Source organism: Procambarus clarkii, chromosome 48, assembly GCF_040958095.1.
Source record: "Procambarus clarkii isolate CNS0578487 chromosome 48, FALCON_Pclarkii_2.0, whole genome shotgun sequence".
In the NCBI taxonomy this organism is placed as follows: domain Eukaryota; kingdom Metazoa; phylum Arthropoda; class Malacostraca; order Decapoda; family Cambaridae; genus Procambarus; species Procambarus clarkii.
The window spans coordinates 4,990,623-5,010,437 of record NC_091197.1 but is presented as its reverse complement, the minus strand read 5'-3'; the positions used below and the strand labels follow the sequence as shown (position 1 = coordinate 5,010,437).

Genomic DNA, 19,815 nt, shown 5'->3' with positions numbered 1-19,815 from the left:
ACCGCCCACAGGATGAGTATGGGGTGCACAATAAACTACCGCCCACAGGATGAGTATGGGGTGCACAATAAACTACCGCCCACAGGATGAGTATGGGGTGCACAATAAACTACCGCTCACAGGATGAGTATGGGGTGCACAATAGACTACCACTCACAGGATGAGTATGGGGTGCACAATAAACTACCGCTCACAGGATGAGTATGGGGTGCACAATAGACTACCACTCACAGGATGAGTATGGGGTGCACAATAAACTACCGCCCACAGGATGAGTATGAATAACACAATAGGTGGGTAACATTGACTCAGGCTATACACACTACGTCAAGTTAAACCACTAACATTTGTTTATTACATAGGGTCAACGTATATATATGAGAATAATACCTCAGTAACTTTACTTAACATTTATTGAAAATTGCGGTGCGAAAAATATAATTTGCGTTATAGACAAAACTTAAAAGCCACAGAAACATTTGACGTGCGAACTTCAGTCTCGGTGAGGCTAGACTAGAGAAAACTGTACTTCTTTTGTTTTATATTGTAGGAAGATCAACCATGTGTTCTTACACCTTCAAACAACTGTGATATACATTTTTCCTTCACCTTTACACTGTCACATCTGTAGCCTCGCACGCCACTTATATTAGAATAAATAAGAATAATGACTACATCCAGCACCTGCCGCGAGCCTGGTTGGTGACCATGGCGGCCGCTCTCACCACTAGACTTGTCCAGGGCCACCTGAGGTAACGCTGGGGCTGCTCAAGGGCTCTCCTGGGGCTCTTCCGGGGAGGTGGCCAAGGGCTCTCCCTGGGGCAACTCTAGAACTATCTTCAAGGGTGTTTCAGGGCTCTCTCAGAGCGGCTCAAGGGCTATCCTGGGAAAACTTTAGAGTTCGCCAGAATGACTTAAAGGCACCCGTAATATTGAATAATTGTGGAGTTTGGCTAGGGTCGGCTCAAACCCAGGACATCCGCCGTCTACTAGTTAGTATCAGAGGGATCTTCCAGGAAGTTGCTCTCCAGTACTCTGAAGCCGTGCTCATCGTCAGCCATGTACAACACCGTCTGCATCTCGCCGTTGGTGTCAATGTAGGAGTAAGAACCACGGGTGATGCCACCGGGGATGTGAACCATGTGTTGTCTTGAGACTCCGGCCAGTTCATCTTGGGAGTCGAACTGTGGGAGAGCACGGGGGGCACCATCTACTGGAGAGACAGGTGATGAGGGAAGTGACACTTGAGTAACAGACACCAGGTCTTCTTGATTAGCCTTCGTATGATCGGAGTGCACGGTACTAGGAGGTACTGTGGCTTTATTGAGCACAGGGAATGGGGTGGATGCTTCCTTGACGTGATTGGTGCGATTCCCAGGTGCCAGTTTGTCAGAAGAAAGGAGGTGACTGATGGATGCTCGCTTGATTCGGGACGCCTTGACTTCCGCAACAGCCCGTAAGTGAGCAGCAGTGGCAGCTACCACCTCAGGGGTCGGTTTAACTGGCTCAGGCAGTGAGACTATGACAGGAGCAGCAGCAAGCGGTGCTTGTGGAAGGTTGGAAGCTTTAACACGGAAGCCATTGCGATCTGCCACATAGCTGGCAGTTTGCAGCTTCCCGTTGCTATCCACGTAGGTATAAGATCCTCGCACGGCGCCATCCAAAGTACGGACCTCGTGAGCGGTTGACGCGTCTCCCACATACCCGAAGGCGTACTGACCGAGCTCATCCTGGCTGTGGTACTGCGTCTTGAGTACTGTGGGCACGTAGGCGAGGGGGTCGACGTGGTTGGATAAGGCTCCAGACGAGAGTGAACGGCCTGAGGCTCCGCCGGAGCGGGAGTACAGAGGGGCAGGGGCACGGAAGGCGTAGGCAAACCCTGGGGCGACGCCCGGAGAATATCCCACTGGGCTGAAGCTGACCACTGTGGTGGGCTTACACCAGCTTACACATGGCAGACACAGCAGCAGCACCTGTGTCGAGAATTGATAAATAGTTAACAGCAAGATAATATATAGTTACTACTATGGTTGTCCAAATTAAATTAACTATCATAGTGAAAATGTTAGTTACTACTTGATATGTGATACTAAACAAGAAGACGACAAGAAATAATATCTGAAAATATCAGTAGAAATGTAATGACATTAATTGTTAGTGACGGTCAAGCTTTCTTTAAAAATAGAACACCAGCCTAGGAAATTGCAGGGCTGTTCAGTGGGAAATAAACGTCTTAAACAGAAAAAAATCACATTTCACATTGTTAGTTAAGGTAACGACAACTACCCTAGACAGTACAGAAATTAGTTCAAACAAACTACGCAATAAATACCATTAGGCTACTAAAATATGGCAACCTTTGTTGTGGCTTAGTTAGGTAATTAAGACAATGATCGGGTTAGGAAAGGCTTTTATTGCAAAGTGATTTAGCTCGAATAACGTGACCTACACGAAGAACACGTGTCTATAATGCATGTTCACTTCTCGGGGCCATGTTCCTAGTCACTCCTGCACATAAGAAGTCCACTACGGACTCACCATAGCCCGTGCTACTTGGAACTTTTTGTTCCAGGCAGCAAATCTTAAACAACAACAACAACACTCCTGGACTCGTGCTCATGCCACATTGAATTATTGAAGTTCACCTCACACTATTCATGTTCATTTCATACTCTATGTATTGGTCATGATTAATTTGAACTATATTTTTTCTCGATCGATCCACAGAGTACGCTCCGTGTTAATTCCAAAGTGTATCCTCCATGTTCTTTCCACACTATCCTCCATGGTTTTTCCACACTATCCTCCATGTTCATTTCATATTATATTCTTAAAATTTATGAATGCGTCTTTGGAGTCGACCGTTGGATGGAATGGACTTGGTCTGTGGACGGGTTGGAGGCAGAACAGCACAACCTGCCTAAGGAAGTTGCCCTCTCGTCCAAAGTGATGGAACCTGTAGCCACTATGCAGGTTATATATCTTTACATAAAATGAACTTCTGAACCCAAGCAATGCCCATGTTTTATGCTATTGATTTTTAGAAGCCGAGAAAGAAGGCAACAACCAAATCTTAAATTTCCTAGGCCTCCCACACTGTGCCTCATGTTCACCCCCCACACTGTGCCTCATGTTCACCCCCACACACTGTGCCTCATGTTCACCCCCACACACTGTGCCTCATGTTCACCCCCACACACTGTGCCTCATGTTCACCCCCACACACTGTGCCTCATGTTCACCCCCACACACTGTGCCTCATGTTCACCCCCACACACTGTGCCTCATGTTCACCCCCACACACTGTGCCTCATGTTCACCCCCACACACTGTGCCTCATGTTCACCCCCCCACACTGTGCCTCATGTTCACCCCCACACACTGTGCCTCATGTTCACCCCACACACTGTGCCTCATGTTCACCCCCACACACTGTGCCTCATGTTCACCCCCCCACACTGTGCCTCATGTTCACCCCACACACTGTGCCTCATGTTCACCCCCACACACTGTGCCTCATGTTCACCCCCACACACTGTGCCTCATGTTCACCCCACACACTGTGCCTCATGTTCACCCCCACACACTGTGCCTCATGTTCACCCCCACACACTGTGCCTCATGTTCACCCCCACACTGTGCCTCATGTTCACCCCCCACACTGTGCCTCATGTTCACCCCCACACACTGTGCCTCATGTTCACCCCACACACTGTGCCTCATGTTCACCCCCACACACTGTGCCTCATGTTCACCCCCACACTGTGCCTCATGTTCACCCCCCACACTGTGCCTCATGTTCACCCCCACACTGTGCCTCATGTTCACCCCCCACACTGTGCCTCATGTTCACCCCCCACACTGTGCCTCATGTTCACCCCCCACACTATGCCTCATGTTCACCCCCACACACTGTGCCTCATGTTCACCCCCACACACTGTGCCCCATGTTCACCCCCCACACTGTGCCTCATGTTCACCCCCACACACTGTGCCTCATGTTTACCCCCCACACTGTGCCTCATGTTCACCCCACACACTGTGCCTCATGTTCACCCCCACACTGTGCCTCATGTTCACCCCCCACACTGTGCCTCATGTTCACCCCACATACTGTGCCTCATGTTCACCCCCACACACTGTGCCTCATGTTTACCCCCACACACTGTGCCTCATGTTCACCCCCCACACTGTGCCTCATGTTCACCCCACACACTGTGCCTCATGTTCACCCCCACACACTGTGCCTCATGTTCACCCCCCACACTATGCCTCATGTTCACCCCCACACACTGTGCCTCATGTTCACCCCCACACACTGTGCCTCATGTTCACCCCCCACACTGTGCCTCATGTTCACCCCCACACACTGTGCCTCATGTTCACCCCCACACACTGTGCCTCATGTTCACCCCCACACACTGTGCCTCATGTTCACCCCCACACACTGTGCCTCATGTTCACCCCCAACACACTGTGCCTCATGTTCACCCCCAACACTGTGTCTCATGTTCACCCCTCACACTGTGCCTCATGTTCACCCCCACACACTGTGCCTCATGTTCACCCCCACACACTGTGCCTCATGTTCACCCCCACACACTGTGCCTCATGTTCACCCCCAACACACTGTGCCTCATGTTCACCCCCACACACTGTGCCTCATGTTCACCCCCACACACTGTGCCTCATGTTCACCCCCACACACTGTGCCTCATGTTCACCCCCACACACTGTGCCTCATGTTCACCCCCACACACTGTGCCTCATGTTCACCCCCAACACACTGTGCCTCATGTTCACCCCCAACACTGTGTCTCATGTTCACCCCTCACACTGTGCCTCATGTTCACCCCCACACACTGTGCCTCATGTTCACCCCCACACACTGTGCCTCATGTTCACCCCCACACACTGTGCCTCATGTTCACCCCCAACACACTGTGCCTCATGTTCACCCCCACACACTGTGCCTCATGTTCACCCCACACACTGTGCCTCATGTTCACCCCCACACACTGTGCCTCATGTTCACCCCACACACTGTGCCTCATGTTCACCCCCAACACACTGTGCCTCATGTTCACCCCCACACACTGTGCCTCATGTTCACCCCCAACACACTGTGCCTCATGTTCACCCCACACACTGTGCCTCATGTTCACCCCCCACACTGTGCCTCATGTTCACCCCCACACACTGTGCCTCATGTTCACCCCCACACACTGTGCCTCATGTTCACCCCACACACTGTGCCTCATGTTCACCCCTCACACTGTGCCTCATGTTCACCCCCACACACTGTGCCTCATGTTCACCCCCACACACTGTGCCTCATGTTCACCCCCCACACTGTGCCTCATGTTCACCCCTCACACTGTGCCTCATGTTCACCCCCACACACTGTGCCTCATGTTCACCCCCCACACTGTGCCTCATGTTCACCCCACACACTGTGCCTCATGTTCACCCCCACACACTGTGCCTCATGTTCACCCCCCACACTGTGCCTCATGTTCACCCCACACACTGTGCCTCATGTTCACCCCACACACTGTGCCTCATGTTCACCCCCACACACTGTGCCTCATGTTCACCCCCCACACTGTGCCTCATGTTCACCCCTCACACTGTGCCTCATGTTCACCCCTCACACTGTGCCTCATGTTCACCCCCAACACTGTGCCTCATGTTCACCCCTCACACTGTGCCTCATGTTCACCCCCAACACAGGTTGCGTGCAGACTATATGAAGCGCGGACACTTGAGCCCCATCTATGGACGGAAGACAGCATTACCAGGGCCTTCATGATGTAGTGTTCACTTGTGGTTCCTGGAGTAGACTGTCTGGAGGAGGCGAGGCGGGTGCTTATATGTGCTCGGTCAGGACCACGCCCTCAAGCTCCTCCGGGCGAGGTCACTCCCGCCCCGGCCTGCCTCACCGGCCTGCCTCACCGGCCTGCCTCACCGCCCTGCCTCGCCAGCCCCCCTCCCAGACCAGGTATCCAGCGTTAAGAAATATTACCTGAACAAAAACAGACCTGTTCAAAGTACAATTAGACACGTTCCTGCAAGACGTGCCTGACCAACCAGGTTGTGGTGGGTAGGTGGGCCTGCGAGCCACTCCAGTCAACAGCCCTGTTGGCTAGGCTACCACACGTCATGCCGGGCTTAAGACCAGGGCCTGGGGAGTAAGAACCTCTGAGCCACTGCAGGTATCACACGTGAACACACATTTACACTGCCTTGTGTGGTCCTGGGGCCAGTCTCCCTCCTGCCTGAGCTGTAGGGAGAGTGCTGACCTGCCTAGATGTTTGTAAGTCCGAAGTTTGTTGACCTGTTCACCAGACAACCAACTTGCACGACGAATCTGTAATGTTTATAAACTTAAGTTTTTATTCTCGAATATTGTGTGTTTATGCATCGTCATGTTCAGGCCTAGGTTAAGTAAGGTGATTGGGTTACGTTGATTTAGTGGGTTTTTACTGTACTGGCTGTAAGTGAACGAATTAAATTGTCACATCTTGGAACATGGTCAAGGGCGCTGAGTCAAGTACTGTCATGTAAGTTCATATAGAGCTTACAAGTATTTGACTTGTGAAACCGACGTTCACTGTGTTTTATCATCTTTACCGTAGGTGTTTCAACCTTGCTTTGATGACGGGCTACGGTGTTCCAGACATATGGCTTGCTGGCCAAGTTGGTCTGTCATCCGTTCTTCAGCCCTGGTCGTCTCTATACTGTAGGTGGGTGCTTTGTACGTGGTAACTTTACCAGGCAGCTGATGGGAAGTGCTGAAGGAACGACAGGGTGTCTATTCACCCAGTTTGAATAGCGGTTATCCAATCGAGCATTACATTAACGTTGGCAAGAAACATTCTGATAGCGAGCGTTTCGATCTGAATTGTAGAGGTATTGAGGGTTGATCAGTAGAAGTTGGTTGTAGAGAGCTGGTGCAGCATGGGTAGAGTGTTGATCAAGAGATCCATCAGTGTAGTGTTGGTGTTAGGTCGTATTTTCAGTAATTCCGCCAAGGCTCCAGCTTTGAGGTGTGACAGATAAATGCCTTGACTCTAGTGTGATCAGTCGCCGCTCTTCATCGGGTCCTTCAGAAGTTGGATCATCCTTCAGCTATATATATCTATATATATATATATATATATATATATATATATATATATATATATATATATATATATATATATATATATATGTATATATATGTCGTACCTAGTAGCCAGAACGCACTTCTCAGCCTACTATGCAAGGCCCGATTTGCCTAATAAGCCAAGTTTTCATGAATTAATGGTTTTTCGACTACCTAACCTACCTAACCTAACCTAACCTAACTTTTTCGGCTACCTAACTGAACCTAACCTATAAAGATATGTTAGGTTAGGTTAGGTAGGGTTGGTTAGGTTCGGTCATATATCTACGTTAATTTTAACTCCAATATTTTTTTTTTACCTCATACATAATGAAATGAGTACCTTTATCATTTCATAAGAAAAAAAATAGAGAAAATATATTATTTCAGGAAAACTTGGCTTATTAAGCAAATCAGGCCTTGCATAGTAGGCTGAGAAGTGCGTTCTGGCTACTAGGTACGACATATATATATATATATATATATGTATGTATGTATGTATGTATGTATGTATGTATGTATGTATGTATGTATGTATGTATGTATGTATGTATATATATATATATATATATATATATATATATATATATATATATATATATATGTATATATATATATGTATATATAGCACTGGTGAGGCATCACCTGGACTCAAGGGAAAACAGTTCATCAAGGTTGATGCCTGATACCTGACCTTTCCCACGAAGACGCATTCGTGTCTTAATCTGCACTTGCTAGAGACACAGGACAAGGGGGACGGGGAGGACATACACACACAAGTGCGTATAACCTGGAGAAATGATTTAGGAGAGATATAGGGAAGCACTAGCCTAGAAATATAATTCTGAATGAATGGAATAGGCCGGCTACTAGCATTGAGAGAAGCAGGTTAACAGAGTTTTTATAATAGATTGAATAATTTAGTAAATAATTATACACCCCATACCCATCTCGTGGACGGTGGTGGAAAGGGTTACAGAAGCACAAAATGGATTCAGGAACTGAACCCAAAGTTAATTTATCTAAGCCACTAACAATGTTGCGAAGCTGCGTTTAACACGGGCACTTAATGGAGCGCCGCCCTGCTCCTTATTGTCCTAAATGAATTGTTCCTCTTACGGTCGTGCATGTCCTTGTTGAATGTCCGGACTTCCAGGACGAACTTGTCTTGCTTTCCGACCGTCCCTCGCGGTCACTTGTCCCTCGATAGCATCCTTGGTGAATCAGATACTTTTGATGCGCTCGCCTTGTGCTCTTTTGTTCTCGTATTGGCATCCTTAGTTATATTTAGCGCCCTTCGAACATCCTGCAACTTTAATGGTCCTATATAGTTTCCCCGACTGAGCGCCTTCTTTTGATAATTACTTGGTTACAATTTATAATGCATATATATACACATGCATATTATGTCTTATTATATTTACAAGTAGTTCAGGAAGTGGCCCACAGCTGTCTATACAACCACCTGCCGTCCACCTGGGCGGCAGGTGGACGGCCATTACCTACAGTGCAGTAATCAAACTGTGGATAATTAGCTATGATTTTCGGTATTACATAAATTTTTAATGAAGTAATTGCACATTTCTTGAACACCGTTGAAAAGACACGGTGTGTGGGCGAGAAGATGCGATGTAAACAGGACTTCTGGTATGGGCCACCACGCCTGCTGCGGTGCTCCACAACTCTTGCTCCTTCCACATTTTACATTTCTTTAGCGTCATTGATGATCTCTGAGCTTTCCTTTATGGCGATCCTGACGGCCAAGGATGGTGTCAGTTTGGGGTGTAGTTGCAAGTGTTCCAGGAGTGTTGCCAACAATACACGTTTTGATCTCGTCAATTTCTGGTGTCACCGTGATGCTTGTAGTTGTTCCTGGTGCTACATAGCCTTCCCGGTTTGGTGCCTTCTTTTGATAATTACCTTACCTTGTAGTTGTTCCTTTGTTTTGTAGAGTTTCGAAGCTTTCAAGATTTCCTATTTAAGAGTGATGATTGTCAGGGCAGCACAGTGGAGGCTGGATCTGATTGTGTGGGTGTCGGAGGTCCTGGGTATGTTGTGCTTGGCATCTGTCTCGACACAGCTGCTACAAAAGTCAATCCACATTACTCTGTCGTAACTGTTGATTTCGAGGATCAACGTCCCTGCGTCCCTAACCACGCCCCCAGGTTGGTGGTCTGGTCAACCAGGCTGTTCGAAGTTTGGCGTATGAATCACAACCTGGTTGATCAGGTATCCTTTGAAGGTGTTTCAGTCTCTTTTGAACACTCGTGAAGTCGGCCAGTTATGGCTTGCATGTGTAGTGTTGAAAAGTTTTGGGCCCTTTATGTTGATAGTTCTCCCTCAGCGTACCTATTGCATCTTTCCTTTTCAATGAGACTATATTGAACATCCTGCCATGCCTCCTGGTCTCGTGTGGTGTTATTTTCGTGTGCAGATTTGGAACCAGTCCTTCTAGTGTTTTGCAAGTGTAAATTATTCTCTATTCCCCCGCCTGCTCTCTAGGGAATACAGATATAAATTTGTTAAGCAGTCCCAATAGTTTGAGTGGATTTTAGTGGTAAAGGATCTTTGCACGCTCTCCAGGTCAGCAATTTCTCCTGAATGAGCTGATATTGTGTAACAATATTTCAGCCCTAGAGAGCACTGGTGTCTTAAAAAGTGTCATCATTGGCGAGGCATCTCTTGTCTAAAACGTTCTTGTTAGCTAACCTGTCATTTTTCTTGCATTTGTGACGGTTATTCGTGGCGTTCTTTAACAGTAAGGTCTTGTGACATGATTACTCTTTATATCTTTTACGTTGCTTTTCCTGTCAATTAAAAGATATTTGCTGCATGCTACATAATACAGTTTTATATTTTTACCTGGAGTTGTATATGTGGGTCAGATCTTGCATAAATTTTTCTGAGTTTACTTGATAGCCACTAACACTAGCGGCCTCGACGAGGACAGGAAAGCGGCGGCTTGTCGAAGGCCCCCCTATTCGTCGACCGATAATGGAGGGCTTTTGATAAGTCTGTAGATACTTTTAAGTATTAGTTCTGGACAACTAGGACTAAAAAGTATGTTTGAACTCCTCTAATTTCTTGTTCCAGCTGTCTACTCAAGCTCAACCTTAAGGCTCTGAAATTTGTTTGAGTTCATCACAGACGCTTGTCACTTTCTCTGGTTACCTTAGCCTAATTATTTGGGCCCATTATGTTCATTTCTTTTTGCTTGGATGTGAAGTTAAATTAGAAGTTACTTGGCATTAGCTACTGTCTTCAAACTTTACCTCGGTACTCTGTACTTATTTCCCTAGCCGCCGTCATTCTGTTTTTGGCCTCTATGCATTGTCTGTTGAACCGAATGTTAATTATGCACTTCTTTTGCTTCTCTCTTGTGTGGTATGAGCTGTTGTGTAGCCTCCGCGCGCTTGTGTGCTGTTCACTCCATAATCTATGTTCCTCTACCTTGTAGCTGGTGTTGCCACTACACTTCCTGGAGGGATACTCTCGTCTTTGTGTGGTCGTCGTCCTCACTCTCTCCTCCACTGAGTGAACATATCTAGTGTTATCTGTTCATTGTGTCCTCCACCTTGTCTGTTCTGCTGCTCCAGGTTGCTTGGCCTCCACGTGCTCTTCCCTCCGTGGGGATCCCTCGTTACCTAGTAAATTTTTATGTGATTTGCCGCTGAGAACTATGAGCTTTTTCCCCTTCATCCATACGCCACCATTCTTGCTCTCTCAAGGACCTCGAGGCAATTTTAATTGTTCTGCTCGTTCTTTTCCCTGCGCCTCTGGTGTTAGCTGGGGCTTGTATCTGATCACTGTTGTTATCCCTTTGTCCTCTGTAGTTGCCTTGCAAATGATTTATTCGTGGCGTAAGAGGCTATTCGTAGTCTCTTACGCCACGAATATTTCCTCAAATCTTTTTTTTTTTTTTTTTAGGAAAAATAAATTCGCTCAAATATTTTTAATTGTCTTCTCTCCCCCCCCTGTCGTTCCTCGCTCGTTCTCTGCCCCCCCCCCCCGTCGTTCCTCGCTCGTTCTCTGCCCACCCACCCCCTCCCGTGGGAGGTAGTTAAGACTGCATTACTGACTGCTGTAGGTTTCGTTTCTACAATTGAAATGATGTAGAAGTGTGGTTTGTGTACCTTGGGCGCGTGCACCATCCACAATCGTGAACATTACATGTATACTGTTTAGTATTGAAGAGGATTATATCCTGGTGGAGGATTGGGGTCAGCAGCTCTGTTTTGGGGCAGAAGACACTCTCACACCCTAGTCGTCCCTATATGTCGTATGTATTGGTACTTCCATAATGTTCTGCACACTCCACCACCACCACCACCTTAGTCCAGCATTAAAACATTATTTAATACAGCGGGGGGGGGGGGGAGTTATGGTCAGAGGAAGTAGAAGAACGCGATGATGGAACGGCGATTCTTTAAGCGTGAGGCCGTCGCTGTGTCGATCAGTCTAAGCGGATGGGCGGAAGGAAGAGTTAGGAGAAAGAGTTGGAGAGAGGAAACGTATGACGTAGGAGAGGAGGGATGAGAGGAAGGTTAAGGGGTAGAGAAGGTAGCGGTGGGTTCTCCCCTGCCTGCTTCCCCCTCACCAACCTGTTCTCTCGTATACCTCGTCCACAGTATAACTGGCCCGAGGTATAACGCCACATCTCCCTCTTCAGTATACTAAAGCTTAATTTATATCTTCCTTTAAGGTCTCTTGTACCTTACAGCTGTTGGTTTGAGTGACTGTTGGCGTGACTGTTGGCTGGTGTCCCCGCCACGGTTACTACTGTATTCATCTTTAAAAGTGTTAGTTTTAGGAGGCTTAGAGCGAAGGTAATGAGACAATGTGAGAGTGAGTGCGGACTCCGGGGCTGGCCTTGGTGAACACGTCACAAGGCTGCAGCCATCACCACCGAGGCCAGCCCGGGATCGAACCCTGCGCCGGTGTGGTATGTGATCTCTCTCTCTCTCTCTCTCACACACTCACACACACACACACGGACCTCGCGGCTGAGTGGACAGCGTTCAAGGGTCGTAATCCTAATGGCCAGAGTTCGGTTTCCGGTGGAGGCGGAATCAAATGGGCAGTTTCTTTCACGGATGCTCCTTTTCACCTAGCATTAAATATGTACCTGGGAGTTAAACAGCTGCTACGGGCTGCTTCCTGGGGATGTATGCGTGTGCGTGTGTTAGAGAGAAATATATGTAGTGGCAAAAAATAGTAAAAATAGATTGATTAGAAAGGCGGGGTCCAAGAGCTAATAGTTCGATTCTGCAGGCACAAATAGTAAATACACAAACACACACACATATGCAAATTTTATTATTGTATGGTCGGGCGACCGAGATTAGACAAGCACAAAAGGGATTGTCGGACTGTGTGTGTTTAGTTTTTGTGTGTGTGTGTGTGTTTAGTGTGAATGTCTTAGACACGGTGGCCCACACGTCACTGATGCACACACTGGGTAAGGAGGCAGGAGTGAGAGGAAAGGTGCTCCAGCGAACAGAGCAATACTTGTGTATCTCGACAAACGTTGTACTGAACGGGGTGAGAATAGCTTGAGCTACCTCATCCCTTTGTGTGTATTTTACCTCAATAAACTTATTTCAATTTCAATTTCAAGTGAAAACTAATTGTTCGATTTGTTGTTGTTTTAGATTCAGCTACTCTGAACAAGGTTCCAAGCAGCACGGGCTACGGCGAGCCCGTAGTACTTACCTGGCACAGGAGATGGGCCTTTATATGTTTGATGCTGGGAACAAGGGGCCGAACACAAGGTATCATATTGGAGAGGAAACCCTCTTGGAATCGGACAGAAAAAAAAAAACATTACGAGTAATGTCGAAAACGAAGTTGGAGAAGGCCCAAAGGTACGCCATTATACCGGTCCCAGAGTTGAGAGGTATGTATTACGAGGAAAAACTTGTCTTAAACCTCTCGCCTTTGGAAGAAAAGAAACGGAAAACATGATCATTACATTCAAAATTCTCTGATAAACTGAGAGGTTGGACAAGCAGACTGTTGAGCATGGTTGGAGGAGGACCCCGGCGACACGGACGGTAGCTGCACGCCCTGAGGACCGCCTCCACGTGCACAACCTCGCACAGTAATCCACAACTTTATAGAAAGATTAAAGATTTGAGTAAAATGTTATTCTGTGCAATTTGTCAAGGTGGTGACGGAACCTTCCCTAAGGAATATAACTCTGACGAGGCGAGAGGCTCTGGTGCCAGGAGCACACGTCCTCACCATCACCACGCCCTGCCACCCACCTCACCATCACCACGCCCTGCCACCCACCTCACCATCACCACGCCCTGCCACCCACCTCACCATCACCACGCCCTGCCACCCACCTCACCATCACCACGCCCTGCCACCCACCTCACCATCACCACGCCCTGCCACCCACCTCACCATCACCACGCCCTGCCACCCACCTCACCATCACCACAGGGACTGGCCAGGTCATCTTCACACACACTTCACCACCAAAAAATTATCGCCCACAAAAAGCAGGTGCGGGAGTCGTCTCCGTGATCATGTGAGCGTCTCTCGTGTTGTCTACTTCCTCCCACACCAGTAAACAATACAGCGTAGATATACAATAAAGTTAAGGCTGTCACCATGATTCTCCAGCTCTACTATATCTCTTGGTAAAAGTTGATAAATGAAGGGCGAGGGGTTCCATGCTGGGGCTGTGTGCTCTAGGACAGGAAGCCAGCGGCTGGTCAAGGTCTCGTTCCCCCCCCACCCCACCCTCCCTCATAAGTTTGTCCCGATATCCAGTTGGATTTGTATCCAGGGATCTCGCCTAGTGTGCGAATCTTCTCTGTCCTCATTCTTATTAGTTTACTGTTTGGATTAAAGTCCGACATCGTGTTATTACCAGGTCATCCGCCTGAGGTGGAGGCTCTTGTGTAACTGTGGTGGAGTGGTCCAGTGTGTTGTGGTGGGCAGGGGAACGTTTGGGCCAAATTAGGGAACTTTTTTTTTTAACCCCAACATAGAACATAATCTCTCCTAGCAATCGTAGGCCTAATATATATAGCATGTATGTGCTATACTAGGCCTAGTATAGCACAAACATATATTAGGCCAAGGATTGGTAGATCAGGTTATAATTTTTACTCTATTTCTTTTTCTAGACTATAACATTAAAAGTACAAAAGTGAACATTTTGGCGGCCATAACCTCATATTGATACTTTCCACCAAATACTTACAATAAGTAGTGTCATTTCGGGAGTTTGACTGGTTGAACACCTCGTGTCCCTGGCTGGTTGAACACCTCGTGTCCCTGGCTGGTTGAACACCTCGTGTCCCTGGCTGGTTGAACACCTCGTGTCCCTGGCTGGTTGAACACCTCGTGTCCCTGGCTGGTTGAACACCTCGTGTCCCTGGCTGGTTGAACACCTCGTGTCCCTGGCTGGTTGAACACCTCGTGTCCCTGGCTGGTTGAACACCTCGTGTCCCTGGCTGGTTGAACACCTCGTGTCCCTGGCTGGTTGAACACCTCGTGTCCCTGGCTGGTTGAACACCGTTTGTGCCACCTGAGCACAGCTGGTGGAGCTGACCCTCACACGTACAGAGGTGTTTAGCTTCACTTTATAATAAGGAGTGAAAGTTACTTACCAAGTGTGGATACGTCAACAGTAGGAATATATTAACCAAGAGGAAGCGCTGCCGTAAGAGAGGGATCAGGGACTGAAGACGCAGCCAAGGCCACCAAAGACAATATCAAACATAAGAGCGTCAACAACTAACCTTTTTCTTATAATTGAACAAACGTCAAATTTGAAGTGTTTTTTCCCTAACCAGAAATGTAGGCAGCTCAACTAACACATTGATGTGTTGTGTGCGTTCCATATTGTGTGTGTGTTAAGAAAGAGCCTCAAAATTCAAAATCAAATTCAAATGTTTATTCAGGTAAAGTACATACAAGAGGTGATACAAATATTGATGTAGAGCTAGTACATACAATGCCTAAAGCCACTATTACGCAAAGCGTTTCGGGCTGAATTGCCTCGGTGTTGCTGGCTTTTGTTTTCACTAAATCTGACGCTGTGATGGCGGCAATTTACGATGCATTAAGCGTGAGGACAGGTGCAGGAAAATAGTTCAGTGTGTTGGTAGTTGTTCTCCAGACTGCGCAGTGTGGCCATGTTGGTGGGGTGTGGTGGAGCCCCGGGCCACCCCTCCACCTCCGCTCCCTCCACAAACATGCGGCCCTTGACCTCCAGTTCATTGTAATTGTTGAACTTGTTTCACAAGACGAGCGACAGTACCAGGCTCTTCCTGCTCCACGTCGGGATAAAGTCTCTCCTGCTTTAACAGTTCGTAATGATCTTTAGCTCTTCAATAATCAGCCAGTGAAAAGTTATGTACTTTTGTTACAGTTGTATACTGTATACCGGCCGTATACTGTATACCGGCCGTATACTGTATACCGGCCGTATACTGTATACTGGCCGTATACAGTATACTGGCCGTATACTGTATACTGGCCGTATACTGTATACTGGCCGTATACTGGCCGTATACTGTATACTGGCCGTATACTGTATACCGGCCGTATACTGTATACTGGCCGTATACTGTATACTGGCCGTATACATCACACAACTGCTCGCTCTACCAATTAATACAATATTATTCTGTGTTTTCAAATTATCGTTGTGGTCTACGGAAGCGGGTTCTTGTTTGAACATTTTGAAATGTGTGTGTTTAGTCGGAGGCGTTACCAAGTATTCATTGGTTACTGTATATTACTCATTAGTGTTTGGTTTATTCTTTTTATAATGTGTGACAGATCTTGGCTCATTTAGGGCATTATTGTGGTTTACCAGTCATGGGGGAATGTCACTCTTCCTGTAGCATAGAACCTTAACACCTGGTGGCAGATGTGCACACAGACAGAATCGTCTTTTTTCTAGAATAGGCTTAAGCAAATTTAAGTGCGCCCGCGCGCGCGCGCACACGCACACACACACACACACACACACACACACACACACACACACACACACACACACACACACACACACACACACACACACACACACAGTGAAAACCTGTGACAATTCAAGAAAGAGACCTGGGAGTGGACGTAACACCCAATCTAACTCCTGAGGCACATATAAATAAGATAACGACAGCAGCTCTACACTGGCAAAAGTTAGAACATCATTCAGAAACCTAAGTACGGAAGCATTTAGGGCACTTTACACTGCCTACGTGAGGCCAGTCTTAGAGTATGCCGCCCCATCATGGAGTCCCCACCTGAAGAAAAGCCCCCACCAAGAGTCAATGCTCAATCCTGCAGGCACAAATAGGTGAGTACAGTTCACTGTATAACAAATACCATAGTGTATAATAAATCACTGGCAACAGGTGAACTGTCAAAAATTTGGAAGACGGCTAATGTAGTCGCGATATACAAGAGGACAGGAGGCACTGAACTGCAGGCCAGTGTCCCTAACTTGCATACCATGCAAGTTGATGGAGAAGATTGTGCGAAAAAAACTAGTGGAACATCTGGAGCGAAAGAACTTTGTGACACAACATCAACGTGGGTTGACAATCATACCTTACAGGATTAATTGAATTCTACGACCAGGCAACAAAATTCGGGCAAGGAGGAGAGGGGTGGGCAGACTGCATATTTTTGGATTGCCAGAAAGCCTTTGAAACGGTACCACACAAGAGACTTTTGCAAAAGCTGGAGAAGCAGGCAGGAGTGAAAGGGACGGTACTCCATTGGATACGGGAGTACCTAAGCAACAGAAGACAGCGAGTCACTGTGCGGGGTGAGGCCTCAGATTGGCGAGACGTCACCAGTGGAGTCCCGCAGGGTTCAGTCCTTGGACCTATACTGTTTCTGATATATGTAAATGATCTCCCAGAGGGTATAGAATCGTTCCCTCTCAATGTTTGCCGATGATGCAAAAATTATGAGGAGGGTTAAGACGGAGGAAGACAGTATGAGGCTACAGATGACCTAGTCAAACTGAATGAATGGTTCAACAAATGGCTACTAAAGTTCAACCCGAGTAAATGTAAGGTAATGAAACTAGGCGGTGGAAACAGGAGGCCAGACATAGGATACCGAATGGGAGATGAAGTACTTTATGAAACGGACAGAGAGAAAGATCTAGGAGTTGATATCACACCAACCCTGTCTCCTGAAGCCCACATAAAACGAATAACATCTGCGGCGTATGCAAGGCTGGCTAACATCAGAACTGCCTTCAGGAACCTGTGCAAGGAATCATTCAGAACCTTGTATGCCACATATGTAAGAGCAATCCTGGAGTATGCGGCCCCAGCTTGGAGCCCGTACCTTGTCAAGCACAGGACTAAGCTTGAAAAAGTTCAGAGGTATGCCACTAGGCTAGTACCAGAACTAAGAGGCATGAGTTACGAAGAAAGGCTGCGTGAAATGCACGTTACGACACTGAAAGACAGAAGAGTAAGGGGAGACATGATCACTACCTACAAAATTCTCAGAGGAATTGACAGGGTAGATAAAGCTAAACTGTTTAACACGGGTGGAACGCAAACAAGGGGACACAGGTGGAGACTGAGTACCCAAATGAGCCACAGGGACGTTAGAACTTTTTCAGTGACAGAGTAGTTAACAGGTGGAATGCATTAGGCAGTGATGTGGTGGAGGCTGACTCCATACACAGTTTCAAATGTAGATATGATAGAGCCCAGTAGGCTCAGGAATCTGTACACCAGTTGATTGACAGTTGAGAGGCGGGACCAAAGAGCCAGAGCTCAACCCCCGCAAGAACAACTAGGTGAGTACACACGCAGCCGGAAAGAAAAATAAGTTGGTTAGTTAGTCCAAGAGCTAATAGCTCGATTCTGCAAGCACAAATAGTAAATACACACAGACACACACACACACACACACACACACACACACACACACACACACACAGGCTACGGGGCTACGGGGGCCTCGTAGCCTGGTGGATAGCGCGCAGGATTCGTAATTCTGTGGCGCGGGTTCGATTCCCGCACGAGGCAGAAACAAATGGGCAAAGTTTCTTTCACCCTAAGTGCCCCTGTTACCTAGCAGTAAATAGGTACCTGGGAGTTAGTCAGCTGTCACGGGCTGCTTCCTGGGGTGTGTGTGTGTGGTGTGGGGGAAAAAAAAAAGTAGTTAGTAAACAGTTGATTGACAGTTGAGAGGCGGGCCGAAAGAGCAGAGCTCAACCCCCGCAAAAACAAAACTAGTAAACACAACTAGTAAACACACACACACACACACACACACACACACACACACACACACACACACACACACACACACACAACTACTGGGAAGCATGATCTCCCTCCTATACACATATAGGAAGAGGTAATGGCTTTTCAGACGATGTTTGGGGGATGTGGCTTGTGTTGTCCCTCCAGCTCGACGACACCTTCAGTGACGCACTGTTCTGTGTTCCCCGGTTATCCAGTCTTGTCTATTGTTCACAAATCTTTCATAAAGAATATCAAATGCTGCTTGAAAATGTAAGATTGTTTACCCAATATTCCCGTTGCTGCTCCAGTTAGGGTGAGACATATGGGCAAGTCTCCTTACACCCGTTGCCTCTGTTCACCCAGCAGTGATTAGGAACTTGGGCGTTAGTCGGCTGTTGTGGGTGGCATTCTGGGGACTGGTCAAGTGCTGCATGTATCAGGTATACTCCAACTTCCCACAAATGCCACAAGGTAAAGACACTATCGCCGCAAGGTAGACACACTATCGCCGCAAGGTAGACACACTATCGCCGCAAGGTAGACACACTATCGCCGCAAGGTAGACACACTATCGCCGCAAGGTAGACACACTATCGCCGCAAGGTAAAGACAATAAGTGTGTGGACCGGAAGGTCCCAAAGTCCAAGGGTTCACGCCCGAACACTGTAACTACTGCTTCACGGGACCTTGGCGTGGAACTCTTATGTTCGTCTGGCATGACTACGCTCTTAATCCATGTTTCCCTTCTGGAGTGTATTCTCTCCAGGTGCGCTATCATTCTCATCCTCATTACTTCAACACTTTGGAAGGAATGTATGGGGATGGTTGTGGTGACTGTAATGGTTGGTTGTGGTGGTAATGGTTGTGGTGGGGAGCCAGGGAGTGGAGACACTGACAGAGTAGCAGGGTTGGCTGGGTGCCCGGGATATAGGCCATCACCAACAACACCAGTATCTCCCCACCACCGACGCATCTGGGTCCCCCACCTTCCCCAGCCCTACCCAGTGGGTCCCAACAAGTGGGACGCGGAACCCAACTTCTGAGTCCTTGTAATATATGAATCGTTGAGAATTAGTAAGTGGCGAGTATCCTGAATATTGAGTTGTCTAATTACTAAAGTGTGGCCTCCTTCCCTCCCACACTCCCCCGTCACGACCCCACAGGGCCCACAGGCCCGACGTACACAAAAAGCAGCTGAGGAGGACCAACTAATTATTTTGGCGCGTCTTGTTGCCGGTGTTGCGAGGGGAGCAAGGGAGGGGGGGGGGGTTGGGGGGGGGAGACAAAAGTAGGAGAAACATGGGGAGGAGGGAGGGGGAGGAAGAGCATGGGGCAAGGTAGACGAGGGGGTAGACATGGGGAAATGTGAGTTATGATAACAGGTGCACTCTCCGCTTTGCTCTTTGTGTTTTTGGT

General features: G+C 47.7%; 1 protein-coding gene across 1 annotated transcript; it reads right to left on the bottom strand.

The window, feature by feature from the left end:
• Positions 1-395: 395 nt before the first annotated feature.
• Positions 396-5,909, bottom strand: LOC138351016 (cuticle protein 18.6-like). Its single transcript, XM_069302488.1, has 2 exons — positions 5,799-5,909; positions 396-1,973 (listed from the first exon to the last, which is right to left on the bottom strand). Exons 1-2 carry the CDS (start codon positions 5,808-5,810, stop codon positions 990-992), a joined length of 996 nt encoding a protein of 331 aa, XP_069158589.1. The 5' UTR covers positions 5,811-5,909; the 3' UTR covers positions 396-989.
• Positions 5,910-19,815: the final 13,906 nt, after the last annotated feature.